The sequence below is a fragment of the Sus scrofa genome, chromosome 13, assembly GCF_000003025.6.
Source record: "Sus scrofa isolate TJ Tabasco breed Duroc chromosome 13, Sscrofa11.1, whole genome shotgun sequence".
Taxonomy (NCBI): domain Eukaryota; kingdom Metazoa; phylum Chordata; class Mammalia; order Artiodactyla; family Suidae; genus Sus; species Sus scrofa.
Window position 1 is genome coordinate 137065364 of NC_010455.5, and position 17896 is coordinate 137083259.

Genomic DNA, 17896 nt, shown 5'->3' on the forward strand with positions numbered 1-17896 from the left:
GCAGCTGGGTGTGTGTTTGCTCCAGTGAGGCCCTGGGCTCTGGGGCCAGGAGGGTTGTGGTTGGGGCTCCAGTACCTGGTGCCTGAGCTCCACGTCCTCGTCTTTCCCTCCGCAGCTCGTCTCCAATGTCCTCATTTTCTCCTGCACCAACATCGTGGGCGTCTGTACCCACTACCCAGCTGAGGTCTCCCAGAGACAAGCCTTCCAGGAGACCCGGGAGTGCATCCAGGCGCGGCTCCACTCGCAGCGGGAGAACCAGCAGCAGGTGAGTGAGGGACCCTGCCTCAGCCCAGCTGCTGCCTTGCCTCCTGCCAGCTGCACTCAGGGCAGCTGTCCAGCCCCGCCGGAGGCCAGGGGCCATGGCCCAGCCGGTGGGGAATATCTTCCCTGGAGGGATCGCAGCATTCCTGGCTCTGTGGGAATATGCTGTCGGGGAGGAAGAGCTCTGGCCTTGCCCTCGCCTGCTGCCTCCTCAGCGTCTCCCTGGGGTGTGCAGGCAAACCAGGCAGCCAGGCCTGGGCAGCAGGAAGCCCGGCACCCCTTCCCAGGGGCTGACAAGAATCCCCTCCTGGGACTAAGGCGCTCCCTGGGGAAGGGGGAGCAGGAGAGGAGATCAAGCTGTCAGCCCCACTGATGCCCTCATTAGGCACTTCCTCTGTGCTGAGTTCTGGGGTTTGATGGGTTCAGGAAAAGGAAGCCGGGTGACTTACCCTAAATCTGACCCTCAGAGGACTCCTGAGTGGGAGGCAGGCCATTCACACAGGCCACCAGCTGGGGGGCTTCCCCCTACAAGCCCTGCCCTGCACCCCACCCCCAACCTCTTGTGCTCCTCTGGCTGAGGATGGGGTTGGGGCTGGGGACTTGGCAGGATTCTCATCCTGTCCTCCTGACCTCCTGTGGGCATCGTGTTGGGGGTTCAGGTCTGGCTGAGTCACCACTGTATCCTATCCTGCATGTGAACCTGATAGAAGCCTAGGAACTAAGACTGTCCAGAGGGCATGGCTCCCGGACAGCAGGCCTGGAGGGAGGCCCCAGGAGGGGAGGGGTGCAGGTCAGCGGGATGCTAGGGCTCCCACTGGACTGGGACTAGTCCTGCCTCTCAGAGATAAGGTTACTCCAAACCAAGGGGCCTCCCTCTCGTCTTCTGTTAGCATCTCCCCAAAACCTGCACCAACATTGGTGGAGCCCTGCTCTGTGCCACAACTGTGTCAAGTCAATGGCAGGTGTAAACATGCAAGGTCTGCCTTTGAGCATGAGGACAGCGAGACAGAAGCCTGGACAGCAGTCAGGTCATCATCTGTGCCCTGCCCAGCACAGCGTGGGCACTGTGGCCACCGCCACAGTCTGAGGGCATCTCTGCCTCGGTCTGGATTCAGCCTAGGGAGTTACAGTGATATGGCTGGTGGCATCCAGATGCTGAGCCAGGGGGAGAGCTCTGCAGGGCCTCTCTAGGCCCTCCCCAGTCACCACCTGTCCCTGCTTCCCTTCCAGGCCTGGACCATGGCTGCTGTGCCAGGCCAGGCCCCCAGCTCATGCCATCCAGTCTGAGGTCAGGCCTTCCCATGTGCTCTCCTGGCCCCATCTGGGCTCCAGGTGCAGCCTCTTCAATGAAATCCATGCCCAGGCGTATCCCTGAGTCTTCCCACTGTCTGTTCTTGAAAAGCTTACCTCACCTCGGAGTTCCCACTGTGGCTCAGCACATTAAGAGCCCAACTAGTATTCATGAGGATGTGGATTCAATCCCTGGCCTCGCTCAGTGGGTTAAAGGATCTGGCATTGCTACAAGCTGCAGTGTAAGTCACTGCTGCCACTTGGATCCTGCATTGCTGTGGCTGTGGCTGTGGTGTAGGCTGGCAGCTGCAGTTCTGATTCAACCCCTAGCCTGGGAACCTCCATATGCTGCAGGCGTGGCCCTAAAAGACAAGAAAGAAAGGAAGGAAGGAAGGAAGGAAGAAAGGAAAGAAGGAAGGAAGGAAGGAAGGAAAGAAGGAAAGAGGAAAAGCTTGCCTCACCTCTGCACCCTGCCCACCCCCAACCCCCCTACCTTGGTCAAAAGCCCCCTCTCTCATCCCTCTTCCAGTCCACAGCATCTCTCCCTGAGATCAGGACATCTCCTTCCTGTCCCGATTTAGGTTTTGTCCCCTTTCACTTCTAGACATTGTCCCTTCTCTAGTAACATTAGCATTCTACTCTCCATCACAGTTTACTGTGCTGGCCCTGGACAGGCTGGACATTCCAGTGAACCCACAGGGATGTGGGGGAGAAATACGTTTGCCATACCATGTTCCAGGCCCAGGCATCAGGGAGGGGAGGCATACTTCTGGGGGACAGGCCCTCCCCACCAGCCAGGGCCCAGAGTCAGGCTCTCCTGCCCTCTACAGAAAGGGATGCTCTTTATCCAGGGCTGCTCCTAGGTGCCACTTGATGAGGGGACTCAACATTGTTCCCTGGCCACCCCTTGCCTGCTCCACCTGGCCCTCAGCCCTGAAACTAATTGTAAATGTAGGAAAGTCTCTCATAAACCTAAACAATTTGTCACACACTTTCTTCCACTCATCCTGTATTTCCACAGAATTGCCCTTTAGCTTGTATTTCTTTTTCTTTTTTTTTTTTTTATCTTTTTTGCTCCCCCCCAACTCCCCAGCATATGGAACTTCTGGGCCATGGATCAGATCCAAGCTGCACATCGGATCTTTAACCCACTGTGCTGGGCCAGTGTCCCGGGGCTCCCAGGACACTGCCGATCCTGTTGCACCACAGTGGGAGCTCCTCAGCTTGTCTTTCTATCACCAGTAGCTGTTTACTGAGAGTTCAGTAAATAGGAGATGGCATTCAATGGCCATGTCCACTGATGCCTGGGGAGACCAGGTTGGCCCACAGAGGGCACCCTCCCTCACTGGTTTACCAGTTTTCCATGTATAAGGCTGTCAGCAGTGGAGCTGAGCAAGTCGCAGCTCCCATCCTCAGGGAGACGCTGGCACCAAACCATTGAAACACCAAGTGATCTCTAAGAAGGCCTGGCTGGCGAGGGGATGCTGGCAGCCAGAGCCAGGACCCTCCTCCAGGCAAGAGGGTGCGCCTGAGGAGGGTTAGCTGCAGTAATGAGGATGGTGAGTCTAGCTGAGGAGCTTGTGGGCAGAGGCAGGAAAACATTACCAGAAGCTTGAGAGGTTCTCGTGGTTCACCGTCTGGAGCAGAGAGCGGACTTCAGTTTGGGGCTGCTGGGTGGGGAGGAGCCAGATCTTGGAACCCCTTGGAGGCCAAAGAGAGGGTGCGCCAGCCCTTGGAAGCTGCAGGAGGGATAGCAGGGCTGACGCCGGGCAGCGAAGCGCTCAGGTGGCTGTTTTGGGAAGACCACTCACTGGCTTGCATGTGGAGGATGAGTCAGAAGCGCCTGACAGAGGAACCAATTTGGAGACTGCCCTGGTCACCCAGTCCTGACCTGAAGGAGCCTAAACCTGCTAGAGGCTGAGAGTGGGATGATGGAGAGGAGAATGGCAGCCAGGCCCAGGTGGGTGGGAGCGGGCCTGGCACAGGGAGGGGGCAGATGGAGTGAGGGAGTTGGGCTGCTGTGGAAAATATGGAGTAAACCCAGTGGGTCCAGAAGAGTCTGGTGGAACCGAGGGAGGATTTACCAGTGCTGGGCAGGCCTGAGGCTGAAGGGAGAGGGATGGGTCTTGGGGGAAAAATTTCCGAAAAGCAAGAGCAGTTTACATGGGTAAGGTCTTGACCTTGGTGACCAGGAGAACAGAGTGGGGACGTGTCATGGGCAAAGGCAGGAAACGTGAGAAGAGCCCTCGGGAGGGTGAGTGTGCTGTGGGCGTGATGGCAGGTGGTGGCGGCAGGACATCTGGCAGGCAGCTGGAGACTCAGGGGCGGTATGGAGGAGACTGGCGAGGTGCTGGCAGAAGCCTTGCTCCAGAGGGCAGGAGTGAGCAGGAAGAGGACAGAGATGGGGCCAGGAGGAGGGAGAGAGACACCAGGCAGATTCAGAAGCAGGTGAAGGGCTGAGGGCCATGGGGGCAGATGGAGGGGGAGGACGGCCCAGCTCCTGGTGCTGAAGGACAGGAGAATGAGGAGGGCTGGAGGCAGCTACAAGGACAGGCCCCAGAGATCGGTCATGATCCAGAACCTCCAGAGCGCCTGGCGTTGGTGGGGCGTGGACTACGGAGGGCGCCGCTTCAGGGGCAGCTGGACCTCTTGGAGCAGGCAGGCCCTGCAGGAGAATGCAGAAAGGGGGCAAAGTCAAGACCCCACCAAGGGCTGACATGACCCTACCCCACTCCACAGGGTGGCCCCGGCTCCTCTCCCTGCTTCCCTCCAACCTCCCTTTCAGCCAGTCTTAATTTCTCAGTTACTCAAAATGGGGCAGCTTTCCCGTCCTCCTGGGCCACCGTGCCCTACCTAGAAAGGGAGCTGCCTGCTCCACGGGTCATCGTCTGGTCCCTGGGAAGCCTTCTGTGACCACCCCACTTCTCCCCAGCCTCGGTCAGGTCCCCCTGCTCAGTGCCCCCTGGTACCTGTACCCACAGGAGACGGGATTTTTGAAGGAGGGACCATGCCTGAATCCTTCACACTTCTAGCTCCTGGCAGTCAACATGATGCCTGCCGCACAGGAGGTGCTCGGTGAACAGCTCATGACTGAATCCGTCTCCTCTAAGGGTCCCTACAACTCCATCCCTATTTACAGATGAGGAAGCTGAGGCTCAGAAAAGTCCAGTCATTGGCCCAAGGTCTCAGATGACACCCAGGATTCTCACCTAAGATGCTCGGTGCTACAGACAGATTCACCAGGAGTGCTTTTTCCCATGTTCACTGAAGACACGGGAGGTGTCCCAGGGAGATGGGGGTGGGGGTGGGTCAGGCAGCCCTGAGACACGACCCTACCCCCCAACACATGCAAGGAGAGCCTGAGAGGTTTTCCAGGCCCCTGTGGGTGGGGGCACAAGTAGGGGGAGTGAAGCCTGGCGAGGAGAGGGGACTGCCAGCAAGGGGAGGAGCTGTGACAAAAGCATCTGTTTCCCTCCCCAGGAGCGGCTCCTGCTGTCTGTCCTTCCCCGCCACGTTGCCATGGAGATGAAAGCAGACATCAACGCCAAGCAGGAGGATATGATGTTCCATAAGATTTACATCCAGAAACATGACAATGTGAGGTAGGGGTGACATTGGGGTGGGGGCGAGGGCAGGGTGGGAACACTGAATCCCAAAGGAGATGACACCCCCCCCTTAAGAACAGGGTGGTCTGGTGGCTTTGGGACGTGTGTTGTCTAGGGTGCCCCAGCCCTGCCCCTCTAGGTCTTTTAAATGAATTATTATAGCAGAGAAGGAGGTGAGGCCGCAGAAGGAAGGAGGAGAAAGGAGAAAGCTGTTGGGGAAACTTCTAGCCTAAAAAGGGAGGTGGAAATCATAGACGTGGTACCCAAATGTCACCATCATTGTCTCAATCTTCCCCACCATCCAGCAGCTTCCATGTGGTCTAAGCCAGTGTGTGCCAGGCACTGTACCAGACTTGATTCACCTTATTGCTAATCCTTTCAGGAAGCTGACAACCCTACAGGGTGGGAGCCCTTAACAGCATCCTTTGTTTAGGGACTGGGTTCAGAACGGTGAAGACCCCTGCCCAAGGTCACTCAGCCAGGGGTGGTAAAGCGGGGTGCACCCAGATCGGCCACCCCGAAGCCCATGCTCCTTTGACTGCCTGTTTGCTGCTTCCCTATAAACAGAAGTGCTGACAGCAGGGACATGTAAACAGATGTAGATTAATAGAGTGCAAAATCTGCTTCTGTGTTCCGTGGGGACACCAACGATACAGTGGCCTTTATCCAGCATGGCTTCCTGGAGAGCCTGATAATCCTCCCATATGCCCAGAAAAGGAGCCGCTTGTTTGCCTTTGAGAGAGTTCCTTTCTCTCTGGGCGAGTTTCCCTAAGACCCAGGAGTCCTCTAAGGTTGGTGTGAAGAGACGCTCTTGAAGGTTTACACTGAATTTTCAATAAAGGGGTTAAACAGAATAATGTAAATTCTTGTGCCTGGACGCACTCACACAAAGACGTACACACACCCCCTCATACGTACATTCAAGATGAGGCTGATGGCAGCAGGGCTGGGCAGGGCACTGGGCTGGCATGTGGAACCGGCAGAGCCGCCCAGTTCCTAGTGTGTCCTGGAATCTGAGACTGTCGATTCGCCTGCATCCCCCATCCCTTCCCCAGAGCAGGCTTTAAGCCTTTGGGAGAGAAAAGTATCTGTACAACATATTTGTCCCCAGTTTTCAGGGTATCTTCCCCCTATCAACCCCCGACACCCCCAAAGCCCACCATCACTCCACCGTCAGGCAGGGACAGCGCGGCCAGTGTGGACTCTCAGGGGAAAAGATGCCCTGGCCGGGGCTCCGTGCCTGGCAGGTGTCCTAAGGGGCTGCGGGCTCGGCAGAGCTGAGCTCAAGGGGGAGGTGGGGTGGGGGCCTCAGTAGGTGCGAACTTCCCTGCTGGTCTCCTCCAGCCGCCTCTGTCCTCACACTGGTGAACAATAGCTAATGCTTGTCCAGAGCTCTGGTTAATCCAAGCACTGTTCCAAGCGCATTCGCCTAGTCACTTAATCCCCACAGCAAATATAAGAGTCTGGTACTATTATAATCCCCATTTAACAGGTGAGGGAGGGAGTTACCGTTGTGGCACGGTGGTTAGCGAATCTGACTAGGAGCCATGAGGTTGGGGGTTTGATCCCTAGCCTTGCTCAGTGGGTTAAGGATTCAGCGTTGCTGTGAGCTGTGGTGTAGGCCGGCAGCAACAGCTCTCATTAGACCCCTAGCCTGGGAACCTCCATATGCTGTGGAAGTGGCCCTAGAAAAGACAAAAACAAAAAACAAACAAAAAAAACAGATGAGGGAATAGGGCACAGAGATTAACTGGTCCCAGATGCATTACTGGTTAAGTGAGGGAATTGCCCCCAGAAGGCTTTTTGATTTCGGAGTTTGTACTTGGCCCAACTGCTAGACAGATGTTTTTGTTTTGTTTTGTTTTGTTTTGTTTTGTTTTTTGGTGCCCAGCAGGTTTGTAGGGTAATTCTGTGGGAAGCAGGCTTGAGGAGCCCTCGAGAAACGGAGGCTTCAAAGAAGAGGTTTGGGGGTTGGCTTCCTATCTGTATGTGTGACTCAAGAGCCACAGGGGCCTTTCCTGTCTGATGGCTACCCCTCAAATCTGGGGCTCCCTATCTTGGGACCTGTAAAAAAACAGCCTTCTGTATCAGAACAAATCCCAGAGGTCCAAGGTTCAGGTGGGAAGAAGTGACCCACCATGTGGTCCCCACACAAATGAGCCCCTGAGCTCCATCCTTCTGGAACTTTCTCCCTTGGTCCTGTCTTCCCCACCTCACTGGCTCCAGCACTGCTCTGTTTCGGGCAGAGAAGGGATAAGATGTACTTGCTTCGATCGTCCTTAGCACAGCAGAGCTTTCCGAAGATTTACTAAACTATAAAGTGGAACACAATGGAAATCCAGAAAATTCACTGCTTAGAAACAGTCCGGTGTGCAGGGTGCGGATTCTCAGCCTGGCTTGACAGGCACCCCCAGCTCATCCAGCCACCCCTGCATCAATGCCCATGGTGGGCATCGTCTTACTTCCCATCCCTCTTTTGCTGGCTCTTGGGCCAGCCCTGCAGCAAAGAGGTTGGGCCAGAGGAGCTGACTCAGGTCTCTTCCATAGAGACTACCCCACGGGGTGGCCCACCCTCTGGGGGGGCCACCACCTCACCCCTCCTCTCTCACAGAGGCTGTGATTTTGGGTCAAGAAACGAACAGGACCCTCATTACAGAGTGCCTGGAGGATCCGCATGGCAAGCATCAGACCCCAGCCACAGCGGGGGCATTTCTGTTCCCGAATGTGCTCAGGATCAATGACAGCAATCAGCAAGATGAAAGGAGAGACGAACTAAGATGCCATCATTTTCATCGGGACAGACATAATTCTGACTCTGAAATTGCCAGGACTAGGGCTGGCTGGTACACATCAGATCCTAGCCGCAAGCAATCATATGCAAATTTCCGGCTGGGGCCCCTTTCCCTGTTTCATCAGCCACTGCTCTTGATGGAAACACATCCCTCGCCCTCGTCTCCTGTTTGGGGCTGAACCTTTGGCCTCAGGTGGGGATTGAGTCCTGGCTGAAGGGATGACATCACAGCATAGACATGCACTTTGGGGCTTGGCTCAAGGTTCAGTGATTAGCCCTGGGGACCCTAGGTTAGGCAGCCCTTGCTGTTATCCCAGCTCTGCCGTGTGACCAGGGCGAGGTACAGGCTTTGAGCCACTCGGAACCCTCATCTGCATGTTAAGACAGAAAGATCACCTGCTTAGCAGGGTTGTTAACGAGTAAGTGAAATAATGTGAGGCAAGCGCTTAGCACCATATCTGGCACAGAACAAGTGTTTGGTAATTGGGAGCAGCTATTATTGTTGTTACTGTTATTATTATGATTATTATCACACTCCCATCAACAGAGAAAGGCCTGGGGATGCTGGAGCTGGAGTGCAAGGGTGATGAGTCACATTTGTCAATTCTCTGGGGAGCTGTAATATTTAGAGAGGGTGATGACATGCTATTCTCTAACCCCACCGAGAGCAAGGCCACAGGAAAAATAAATCAGCTCTGCAGTGTGACCGCTTGGGCCTGGATCTAAGAAGAGGGAGAGACGAGTAGGTGGTAGCAGAGGCTAGAAGGAAGAGAAGAGGAAGAGACTAGAAGAGACCCAGGAGCAGGCCTGGGCAGGAAAGGTGACAGTCAGGCGCCCATCACTCTCTGTGACCTTGTTCCCCCGCCCCCCTGCCCCCAGCCCCAGCCCCAAGCAGAATCATTGCACAGCATACAATTCCCAGGATTCTCAGGAGCCTGTCAGGTGCTCTGGTGCTGAGCCACCACTGGCCGTGGGTTGAGGCAGGCCAGAGGCCAAGCAAGACTTGAGACCGGCATGGACCTCCCCTCAGATGCCTCTCCAGTCTGAGATGTGGTAACAGTTGGAGTTGTTTCAGCCTTGCTGGCTGGACAGGTCAGTTGGGGCCAGGGCTCCTGCTGGATTCAGACCTGAGGCTGGGGAGCCCTCCTGCCTACCTCTCCTCCCCCTAGACACAGTGCCAGGGTCAGAGCAGGGCCGTGCTGTCCCCACTCCTGGGACAAGGGACTCCAGGATGTGCTCCAGGTTGGGGGCTTCTGGTGCTCTGCCTTGGGAGGAGGGACATGGGGGTTGGTGCCACCCGGGGAAGGCACCACATCAGGGAGACAGAGTAAAGGTACTGATGCAGCCAAAATCCGGGTACTGCCAGCTCACCCTTGCCAAGCAGTCACGCTTGTGGAGGAAAACGAATGTCTGTGTTGAGCAGGTCCCAGGCTAGGGGCTGAATCACAGCTATAGCTGCCGGCCTACACCGTAGCCATAGCAATGCAGGATCCAAGCCACGTCTGTGACCTACACCATAGCTCACGGCAACGCCAGATCCTTAACCCACTGAGTGAAGCCAAGCATTGAACCCGCAACCTCATGGTTCCTAGTCAGATTTATTTCCTCTGCACCACCATGAGAACTCCCATTCAGTAAAGATTTAACTTCTGCCTGCATCACCAGGAACCACTACTTAGCTAGAGGCAGAGACCATGGTGGGAATTGAGGGGGACACTGTCCTGTCACTGGGAAGCTCGCCTTCAGTGTGGGAAGACATACACTAACAAAGGATTCATCATTAGTAAAGTGGGGATGTGTCACACAGGGAGCAGGGCTAGGGACCTGTCGACATGGACTGTGCGTTCTAGCGGGGTATGGTGCTAAACGGCGCACTGCTCAGTCACTGATGAGCAGAGCCTGTAAGAGGAACTCTGGGGCTTCTTGCAGGGGTGCTGGGAGGGTAGGGGAGGTACAGGGTGCAGTGTGTAGCCCCTGGCCTAGGAGATGGCTGCAGACTGTTCACCCTGCTGAGGCAGAGCCTGCTCCTGGGCAGGCTACCAGATGAGAGTCAAGGTCAGGGAACCCCATACCCAAAGGCTTCAGGGGGCAGGGAACACCCCACCAGACCTGAGCAGGTACTCAAGGGTTCCCTGCTTCCACCAGGGTCCCTACTAAAGGAGGATGGCCCACACCTGATCGGTCCACACACCGGAGCCCTGAGGTTTTACAGGTTGTAGGGGGTGCGATGGATCTTTCCAGAGACTCTGCTATCTGTGGGAGTGGAGAGAAGGCCCCCTCCTCCAGGAGGTGCCAGTCGTCTGCTAAAGAAACCCCTTCCTCACAGGGCTTCATCTATTTGGATGCTGGGGGGAGTTCAGGATGATGTGCTGTGCTTGCCAGGGGGTGGGGGTCTTGGTACATTGGCCGGAATGAGAGCCTCATTCTCAGAGACCCAGGAGCCTTGGAGGGGCTGGAGCTGGGGGTCTGGCAGAGGGGCTATTGACCCAGGAGTGGAAATGAGGTAACACTCCCCCCTCCCTGCACAGGACAGGTGCAGCTGGGTCTGGGGAGGGCTGTGCTGCCCCCCGCCCTCCTCCCTCCCTTCCCATCTCTCCCCAGCACCCCCCCCCCTTTAAGGTTATCATCTCCTCTCCCGTCTCCTTCAAGGACTTGGCTGTGTCCCCAGGTCACTCTGGCGTCTGGCTCAGCCACGGCGTGGTTCTGAATTATAATGACCACGCGACAGTGTCCGCGATGCTCAGATACCCGTGGGTGGATTGTGCACTCTGTGGGCAGAGAGGGAAATGTCTCGCTCCCCACATCCCCAGCCATCGGACGACCGAGAGGTGTGGTCCACAAACACACAGCATTCCCGTCTCGAACCTGAGATTAAGAAAAGTGTTCTTGGGAGTTCCTGTCATGGCTCAGTGGTTAACAAAACCGACTAGTATCCATGAGGATGTGGGTTCGATCCCTGGCCTCGGTTAGTGGGTTAAGGATCTGGCGTTGCTGTGAGCTGTGGTGTAGGTCACAGACACAGTTCAGATCCCGCGTCGCTGTGGCTGTGGTGTAGACCAGCAGCTGTAGCTCCAATTTGACCCCTAGCCTGGGAACCTCCATATGCTGCAGGTGTGGCCCTAAAAAGACAAAAGACAAAAAAAAAGAAGTAGTATTCTTTTCTTGCCATATATCACATCAATTATAGATATAAAGGGCTTTTGTATTATCATCTCATTCATTCCACAAATTTATTGAGCGCTGCTAGGTGCCAGGCATGACTCAGAGTAGATGGAAAAGACACTGTGCTCACCTTTTAGGGAATATCCGGCCCTCGCCAGTGAGCTCGGGCTGAGCCCCGCGCTGTGGGAACAGCAGCCTCACAACCCCTCTGGTAGAGCTACTGGGGTTGGGTCTTTTAATTAATCAATTGTTTTAATTGTGGTTAAGATACATAGTACAAAATTTATCGTTTTAACCAATTTAAGTGTACCGTTCAGTGGCATTAAGGACCTTCACATTGTCGTACAACCGTCACCCCCGTCCATCTCCAGAAGTTTTTTAATCTTGCAAAACCCAAAATCTGTACTCACTGAATCCTAACGCCCCCAACCCTCCTCTGGCTCCCATCAACCACCATTCCACGCTCTATGAATTTGGCTCTTCCCAGGGTCCTCATACGAATGGAATCCTACCGTGGATGTCCCTTCGTGTCTGGCTTACTTCACTTAATGAAGTGTGCGGACACACCCACTGCGTTCAGCGTCCTCCCCTTGGCCTTCCTCTTTGTTTCTTCCAGCCTCTGCTGTTGGATGGTCCCCCAGCTGCTCTTGTTGCGATGCCCCACCTTAACCATTTTCCACCTCCCCTTGGAAAACGCCCAGGTCCGGTGCCCACTTTCAGCCAGGTGTTGATAAGACCACACCTGACTGCACTGCTCACCTAGTGCCTGTGAGAGGCCCATCCCCGCTCCTTTGTCTGACAAGGGGCATGGACCTAGGTGGCTCTCTGGGTTGTAGGGCTTGGAGCAAATGGAGAGATGCTGAGGGGGCAGCCCTCTCAGTCCAGAAGAGACCCCTGGCCTGTGGCTGGGCCTCCAGGGTGCTTCCTGCCCTGATTCCCAGAACCTTCAGTTCCCACTGGGCCCACCATCCCTAGAGTTGGGCTGAGACCTTGCCATGCTTCCTTCCCGGCCCCCACACCATGACCTCTGTCCTCGGGCTCCTACCCCTCCTGGGCAAACAGAGGGCTTGCCTCTTGGCATTTCTCAAGTTCCCTCTTTGTGCCAGATGGGGGGCGGGGGGGGGGCGATGCAGGAGCTCAGAGGAGCAGGTCCTCATGCTGCCCCCTGCCCAGCCCCCTAGCTTTTAGCTGTTCAAAGATGCTGCAGGATGTGGCTTCTGTGCAGGAATAGGATCAGATGTGGCAACTCTATCTGGTCCTGGGGCCTGTTGGCAGTGAGAGGGGGAAACAGTGAAGAAACTCTCTTAACCAAAAATGCACCTGGCGAGGCTGCGCTGAGGCTGTGACAGAGAGCTGAAGGGCCTGTTGTGGTAACTGGGGTGCAGAGCCTGCCTGCTCTTGCCTCTGGAGTAGAATGCAGGCGACCGTGAGTGATGGATGGCAGGCAATTAGGGAGGAGTGTGCAGCCAGAGCGGGCCTGCCCAGCTTCTGTGCGCCCACCAGGAGGGCCTGATCGCGTTGCCAAGACGAGCTCTCAAGTGGGAGCTAATCGATGAATTAGTACCTTTCTGCATGTCTGGGCCCTGTGCTGGTGTAAAATGGCCTTTGGAATTGCCAAGGAGCAGATCAGGAAATCTTGGCCAGCAGAACAGACAGCTTGCCGTTGGGTAGACCTCGTAAAACAGAGGAGCCTCCAGAAGTGACAGCCACTCTGCAGCATCCTCCCCCGAGGCGGCCCAGGAGTGTGACTTCACCTCTGCCAGGAGGTGGGGGGACGAGGAGGTGGCAGGGTTTCCATCAGCGTGGAGGCGAGGCTGCAGGGTTCAGACTTGGGACCTGTCCAAGCTTCTGTGCAAGTTGGAGCCTTGCTTTGCGCCATCTCCTCCCTGGCTGCTGGTCACCGTCACACCACCTGAACAAAGGGAGCCAGCAACCTGCCCATCCAGGATTCCTTGGCACCCGCAAAAGAACTGCTCGAGAAAAGTAGATCCCTGCAGACTGGAGGGGGCCAGGCTTTCTAAAGCACCCAGCCCCTTGCACACAGGTATTGTTTCCCCTGTCCCCTGGCACAGACCGCAAGCTGCCTGGCCACCGTTCTGCTGTTAGTTCTGTGAACACTGCTGGGTATCTGCTGGGTGCCAGGCCCCGGGCCCTCTAGGCTCCTAAAATGACATGCCTGGGACCCCAAGAGGCCCAGTGGGTAGAAGGAAGAGCTATGGACTTATGGGTCCGGCTTCTTCCTTGCTTTACTATGAATAGTCTCTTCTATTCAGCAAATATATATTAGACCCTGTGTGGATTGAATTGTGTCCTCCTCAAAGATATGTTGAAGTCCTAACCCCTGGCACCTGTGTATGTGACCTTGTTTGGACATAGAGTCTTTGCAGATGACACAGGTTAAGATGAGGTCATGCTGGAGAGGGTGGGCCCCGATCCAATGTAAGTGGTGCCCTTATAAGAAGAGAAGAATGCCCTGCGAAGATGCACATATGCATGGAGGACACCTTACGAGGACACAGGCAGAGGTTGGAGTGACACAGCTGCAAGCCAAGAAGCACAAGGATTGACAGCCACCACTGGAAGCTGGAAAGGGCCAGGAAGGATTCTACCCAGAGACACACAGGGAGCAGGGCCCTGCCGACACCTTAACTTCAGACTTCAAGCCTCCAAAACTGGGTCAGAATAAATATCTGGGGTTTTTTGTTTGTTTGCTTGCTTTTTAGGGCCGCACCCTAATTTCTGCACGTATGGAAATTCCCAGGCTAGGGGTTGAATCGGAGCTGCAGCTGCCAGCCTACACCACAGTCATAGCAACACCAGATCCAAGCTGCATGTGGCACCTACACCGCATCTCACGGCAACACCAGATCCTTAACCCACTGAGTGAGGCCAGGGATGGAATCCACACCCTCATGAATACTAGTCGGGTGTGTAACTTGCTGAGCCACAATGAGAACTCCCAAATTTCTTTTTTTTAAGCCACCCAGTTTGTGGTGCTTTCATATAGCAGCCTTAGGACACTAACACAGGTACCTACTATGTGCTAGATATTATCCTAGGGGTGTGCATGTGCGTGTGTGCGCACGCGTATGTGTGTGTGTCTGTGTGTGTGTGTGTGTGTGGAGGGGGATGGAGAGAGCAGAGAGCCAGGTGGATATGACCTGTCCTCGTTCATTCAGTCATTCCATTGAAGATTTTATTGAGCAATTACTCTGTGTGCCAGACATTGTACTGGAGGCTGGGATGTAGTGTTGAATGAAGTAGATCAAAATCCCTCCTGGGATGTAGGGAAAATACAGACAGAAGCATAATGATAAATAACAACTACAGTAATAAATTATATATTGAATGGTGGAAAGTTCAATGGAGAAAATTTAGTAGGGAAGGGAGATAGACATATGAGAGGGATTGCAAATTTTTTTTTTTTTTTGTCTTTTTGCCTTTTCTAGGGCTGCACCCCCGGCATATGGAGGTTCCCAGGCTAGGGGTCGAATCGGAGCTGTAGCTGCCAGCCTATGCCAGAGACACAGCAACTCGGGATCCGAGCCATGTCTGTGACCTGCACCACAGCTCACGGCAACACCGGATCTTTAACCCACTAAGCAAGGCCAGGGATCGAACCCACAACCTCATGGTTCCTAGTCAGATTCGTTAACCCCTGAGCCACGACGGGAACTCCGAGAGGGGTTGCAGTTTAAATAAGGTGGTGAAAGCCTTGAGAAGGTGACCTTTAAACTAGCACAGTGGTTCTCAACCCTGGCTACATATAGAATCACCCAGGAAGATTAAAATAAAACAAAGCAGAACAAAAACAATCCATGGCAGAGCCCCACCTCCGGCCAACCAAGTCAAATGCCTGGGGATGGGACTTCGGGACCTCTCCATATAAAACTGTCAGGTCTGAGAGCCGCTGGTCTAGCGAGGTGAGAGCTGCAGTGAATAGTGCCATGCCGTGTAAGGCCCAAGGAGGCCCCCGAGGAGAAGGGGGGTGGCCGCAGCCCTGCAACATCCCTCCTGGCCTGGCAGGGCTGCAGGTAAGCTCACGCACCTGCAGGGCTCAGTGAAAGGAGGCCTCCTGAGCCCTGGTCCACACACTCTGCCTTGTGCTTTAAGGGCGGCCCATTCTTCTTTCTCTCCTCCCTTCTCCTCTTGGCGCCTGGGTCACCCTGCCCATCGCAATCCTGCCTCTGCCAGGTTTGGGGGATTTTTTTCCCTTCCCACTTTGAGGTCTCATCAGCCCCTCCAAGGCTTCTGCTGTGGAACCACTGGGCCGGGTGTCTGCTGGCTTTGCCTTTGAAATACTGACTCTTGCTCTGAAGGTGTTTCTTGACTGAGTAGCTGATTTTGACTTCGGCTTCTCTCAGCTTTGATTTCTTGAGCATTAAAGAAGAATTTCCAGAACAACTGTGGAACCATGCTTTTACACAGACTGGGAGAGACCATTTCCTTCTTCCTGGGTGGGTGGAGTGGCGGCCTGGGGGACTGGCAGCCAGGGAGGTGGCAGGGGGTCCATGGTGGGGGGGTCTGCCCTTCCTTAGGGAGCAGGGCTCAGCATCTGGAGCATGGCCGTGTCCCCGCACACACCCTCTCTCTCGCCCACCGGCAGCGGCGTGGATGTCCACAGACTCCCCCAGGCAGGGTGCCCAGCCTATGTGCCCACACTAGGCATCAAAGCCTGATGGAAGAGTTCCTGTCATGACTCAGAGGAAACAATCCAACTGGGAACCATGAGGTTGTGGGTTCGATCCCTGGCCTTGCTCAGTGGGTTAAGGATCCAGCTTTGCTAAGACCTGTGGTGTAGGTTGCAGACGCAGCTCGATCTGGCATTGCTGTGGCTGTGGTGTAGGCCAGCAGCCATAGCTCCTGTTCAACCCCTGGCCTGGGAACCTCCATGTGCTCTGGGTGAGGCCCTAAAAAGACGAGGAAAAAAAAGCCTGCAGGAGACACTGGCTCCCTTTCATCTCTGAGCCCCTGGCCCACGGGCCCCTCTGGAGCAACTTGTCTAATTTCTGAGCCCTGCGGGCTGATGGGTAGTCTCCCTCCCTCTGTTCCTCCTCCTCCCGTTTTCTTCTTTCCCCTCAATTGTCTCCTCTTTCACCAGCTCCCCACATTTCTCCTGCTCTCTTTGGCTTTCCTGCTGCGCTCGTCTTCGCGGATCTGGGCTGGCATCAGAGTGGCTAGAGGAGCCGGGAAGCTGGGAAACAGCACTGGGCTGGGGGCCTGGGGGTTGCCTTATTGTGCTTTTCCTGGGAGGTGACACAGCCTAGCCTGAGCCCCAGGGTGTGCTCCCTGGTGGCCCAGCCTGGCTGCCCGGTGTCTTCCCTCTTGAGGGAGTCCTGTACTTGCCTACCTACTGCAGCCCCCATGTGCCGCCTTCACCTCCCTCTGCCCCGTAGACAGTGCCAGTCCAGTGAATTGTGCTTTATTCATTTTAGATGTGTCTGCGGAGCTGACAGACAGCATGATATGTATTGGCACAACTCTTGAACTGTGTGGCCTCGGGCAGGTGACTTGACCTTTCTGGGCCTCAGTTTTTCTTAGCTCTGTAAAGAGGATTCCAACCTTATAGGTTGGTTGCGAGGCTTAAATAAGTTAATCCATGTAAAGGGCTTAGAACAGTGTCCAACTGTTTTAAAATGTGTTATTATCCAGGTATGGTGAGGCCAACAGATCAAGAGTGGCTGGCATTGGCAAGAGAGCTTGTTACTCAGAGTTCCCGAGAGGAGAGGGCACACCATGCCTTTGGCGGTGGTGGGCACATGGAGAAGCATCAGGGTTTGTCAGGAGGCAGAGGGAGGAGAAGGGTGGGAGAGAGCCTATACCGTGGCTTCTGCGGGAAGAAGCAGGAAAGGGAGGGTAAGCAGGCCTGGCATTGGCTTGTTTGACTAACGTCAGCGGGCTCTGGGGCATAGGACTGTCCCGTGTTACCTGGCACCTGTCCCTGGGGTGATCAGGGCAGGGGCGTGGTGCTGGGGGGGTGAGGGCCTGGCTAGGCTGCGAGGTGAACTCTAAGGTGAGTGCATGACTCTTTAGGAACCAGCTGGCCTGGGAGGGGCGGGCTCCCCAGGTGAGCAAGGGCCCAGATGTCATACATCAGGCATCAGAATGAAAAGACATACTTAATGCACCAATGCACTTTGTCCAAATAAAATGACAAGGTACAGCTTCAGTCCTACATTCTAATTTCAAGTGAGACTGTTGGTCCAAGCTCCGGGAGCTCTGGGGAAGGAAGAGGCCCCAGCTGCCATCCACATCCCTGCCCCCGCCCCAGGCTCAGCCTCCCCTCTGTGGGACGGGTCACCCAGCCCTCTTTCAGGGCCCCCAGCCCTGCGCCTGGCCACCAGGAGCATCTGTGTTCACAAGAGTTACTACATTTTTGTGTTCATTTGAAGAGAAAGCTCTAGGGGCCCTCCCACGTTCTGGCCCTGGGGCCTCACCTCTGGTAGAGTCTTGAGAGACCAGAAAGATGTGTTCAGTCTCCAGAATGAATAAGCAATCATGGAGCAGCCTGCAGGGACCAGCTGGTGCACCTGATGGGGCCTGGGACAAGGCTGAGGGAGCTGGCAGGGACAGGGTCGGGGGCTGCCACAGACACTCTGTCTCCGCCTCTCCCCCCCTCCCCGGGCCTCTTTGGACTGTCCTTCTAGAGGACTCCCTCGCAATGGAGGGCCTGGGCTCGGATCCCCTGTGTGTGGAGCTGGGACATGAAGCCTTTATAGGGCTGCCATTGGGGCCTGAAACACTTTCCAAACCAGAGGAATCATAGACCCTTCTCCTGAGCCTAACC

The 17896-nt window shown here is 55.3% G+C and overlaps 1 protein-coding gene across 3 annotated transcripts in view; it reads left to right on the forward strand.

Moving 5' to 3' along the window:
• ADCY5 (adenylate cyclase 5) overlaps window positions 1-17896 on the forward strand; it is a 168050-nt gene that overhangs the window by 99618 nt on the left and 50536 nt on the right. For all 3 annotated transcript variants that reach the window (XM_021070244.1, XM_021070242.1, XM_021070243.1), the window contains exons 2-3: window positions 116-265; window positions 5032-5153. In XM_021070244.1, coding sequence (XP_020925903.1) covers window positions 116-265; window positions 5032-5153 — 272 coding nt within the window. The remainder of the gene's footprint in view (window positions 1-115; window positions 266-5031; window positions 5154-17896) is intronic.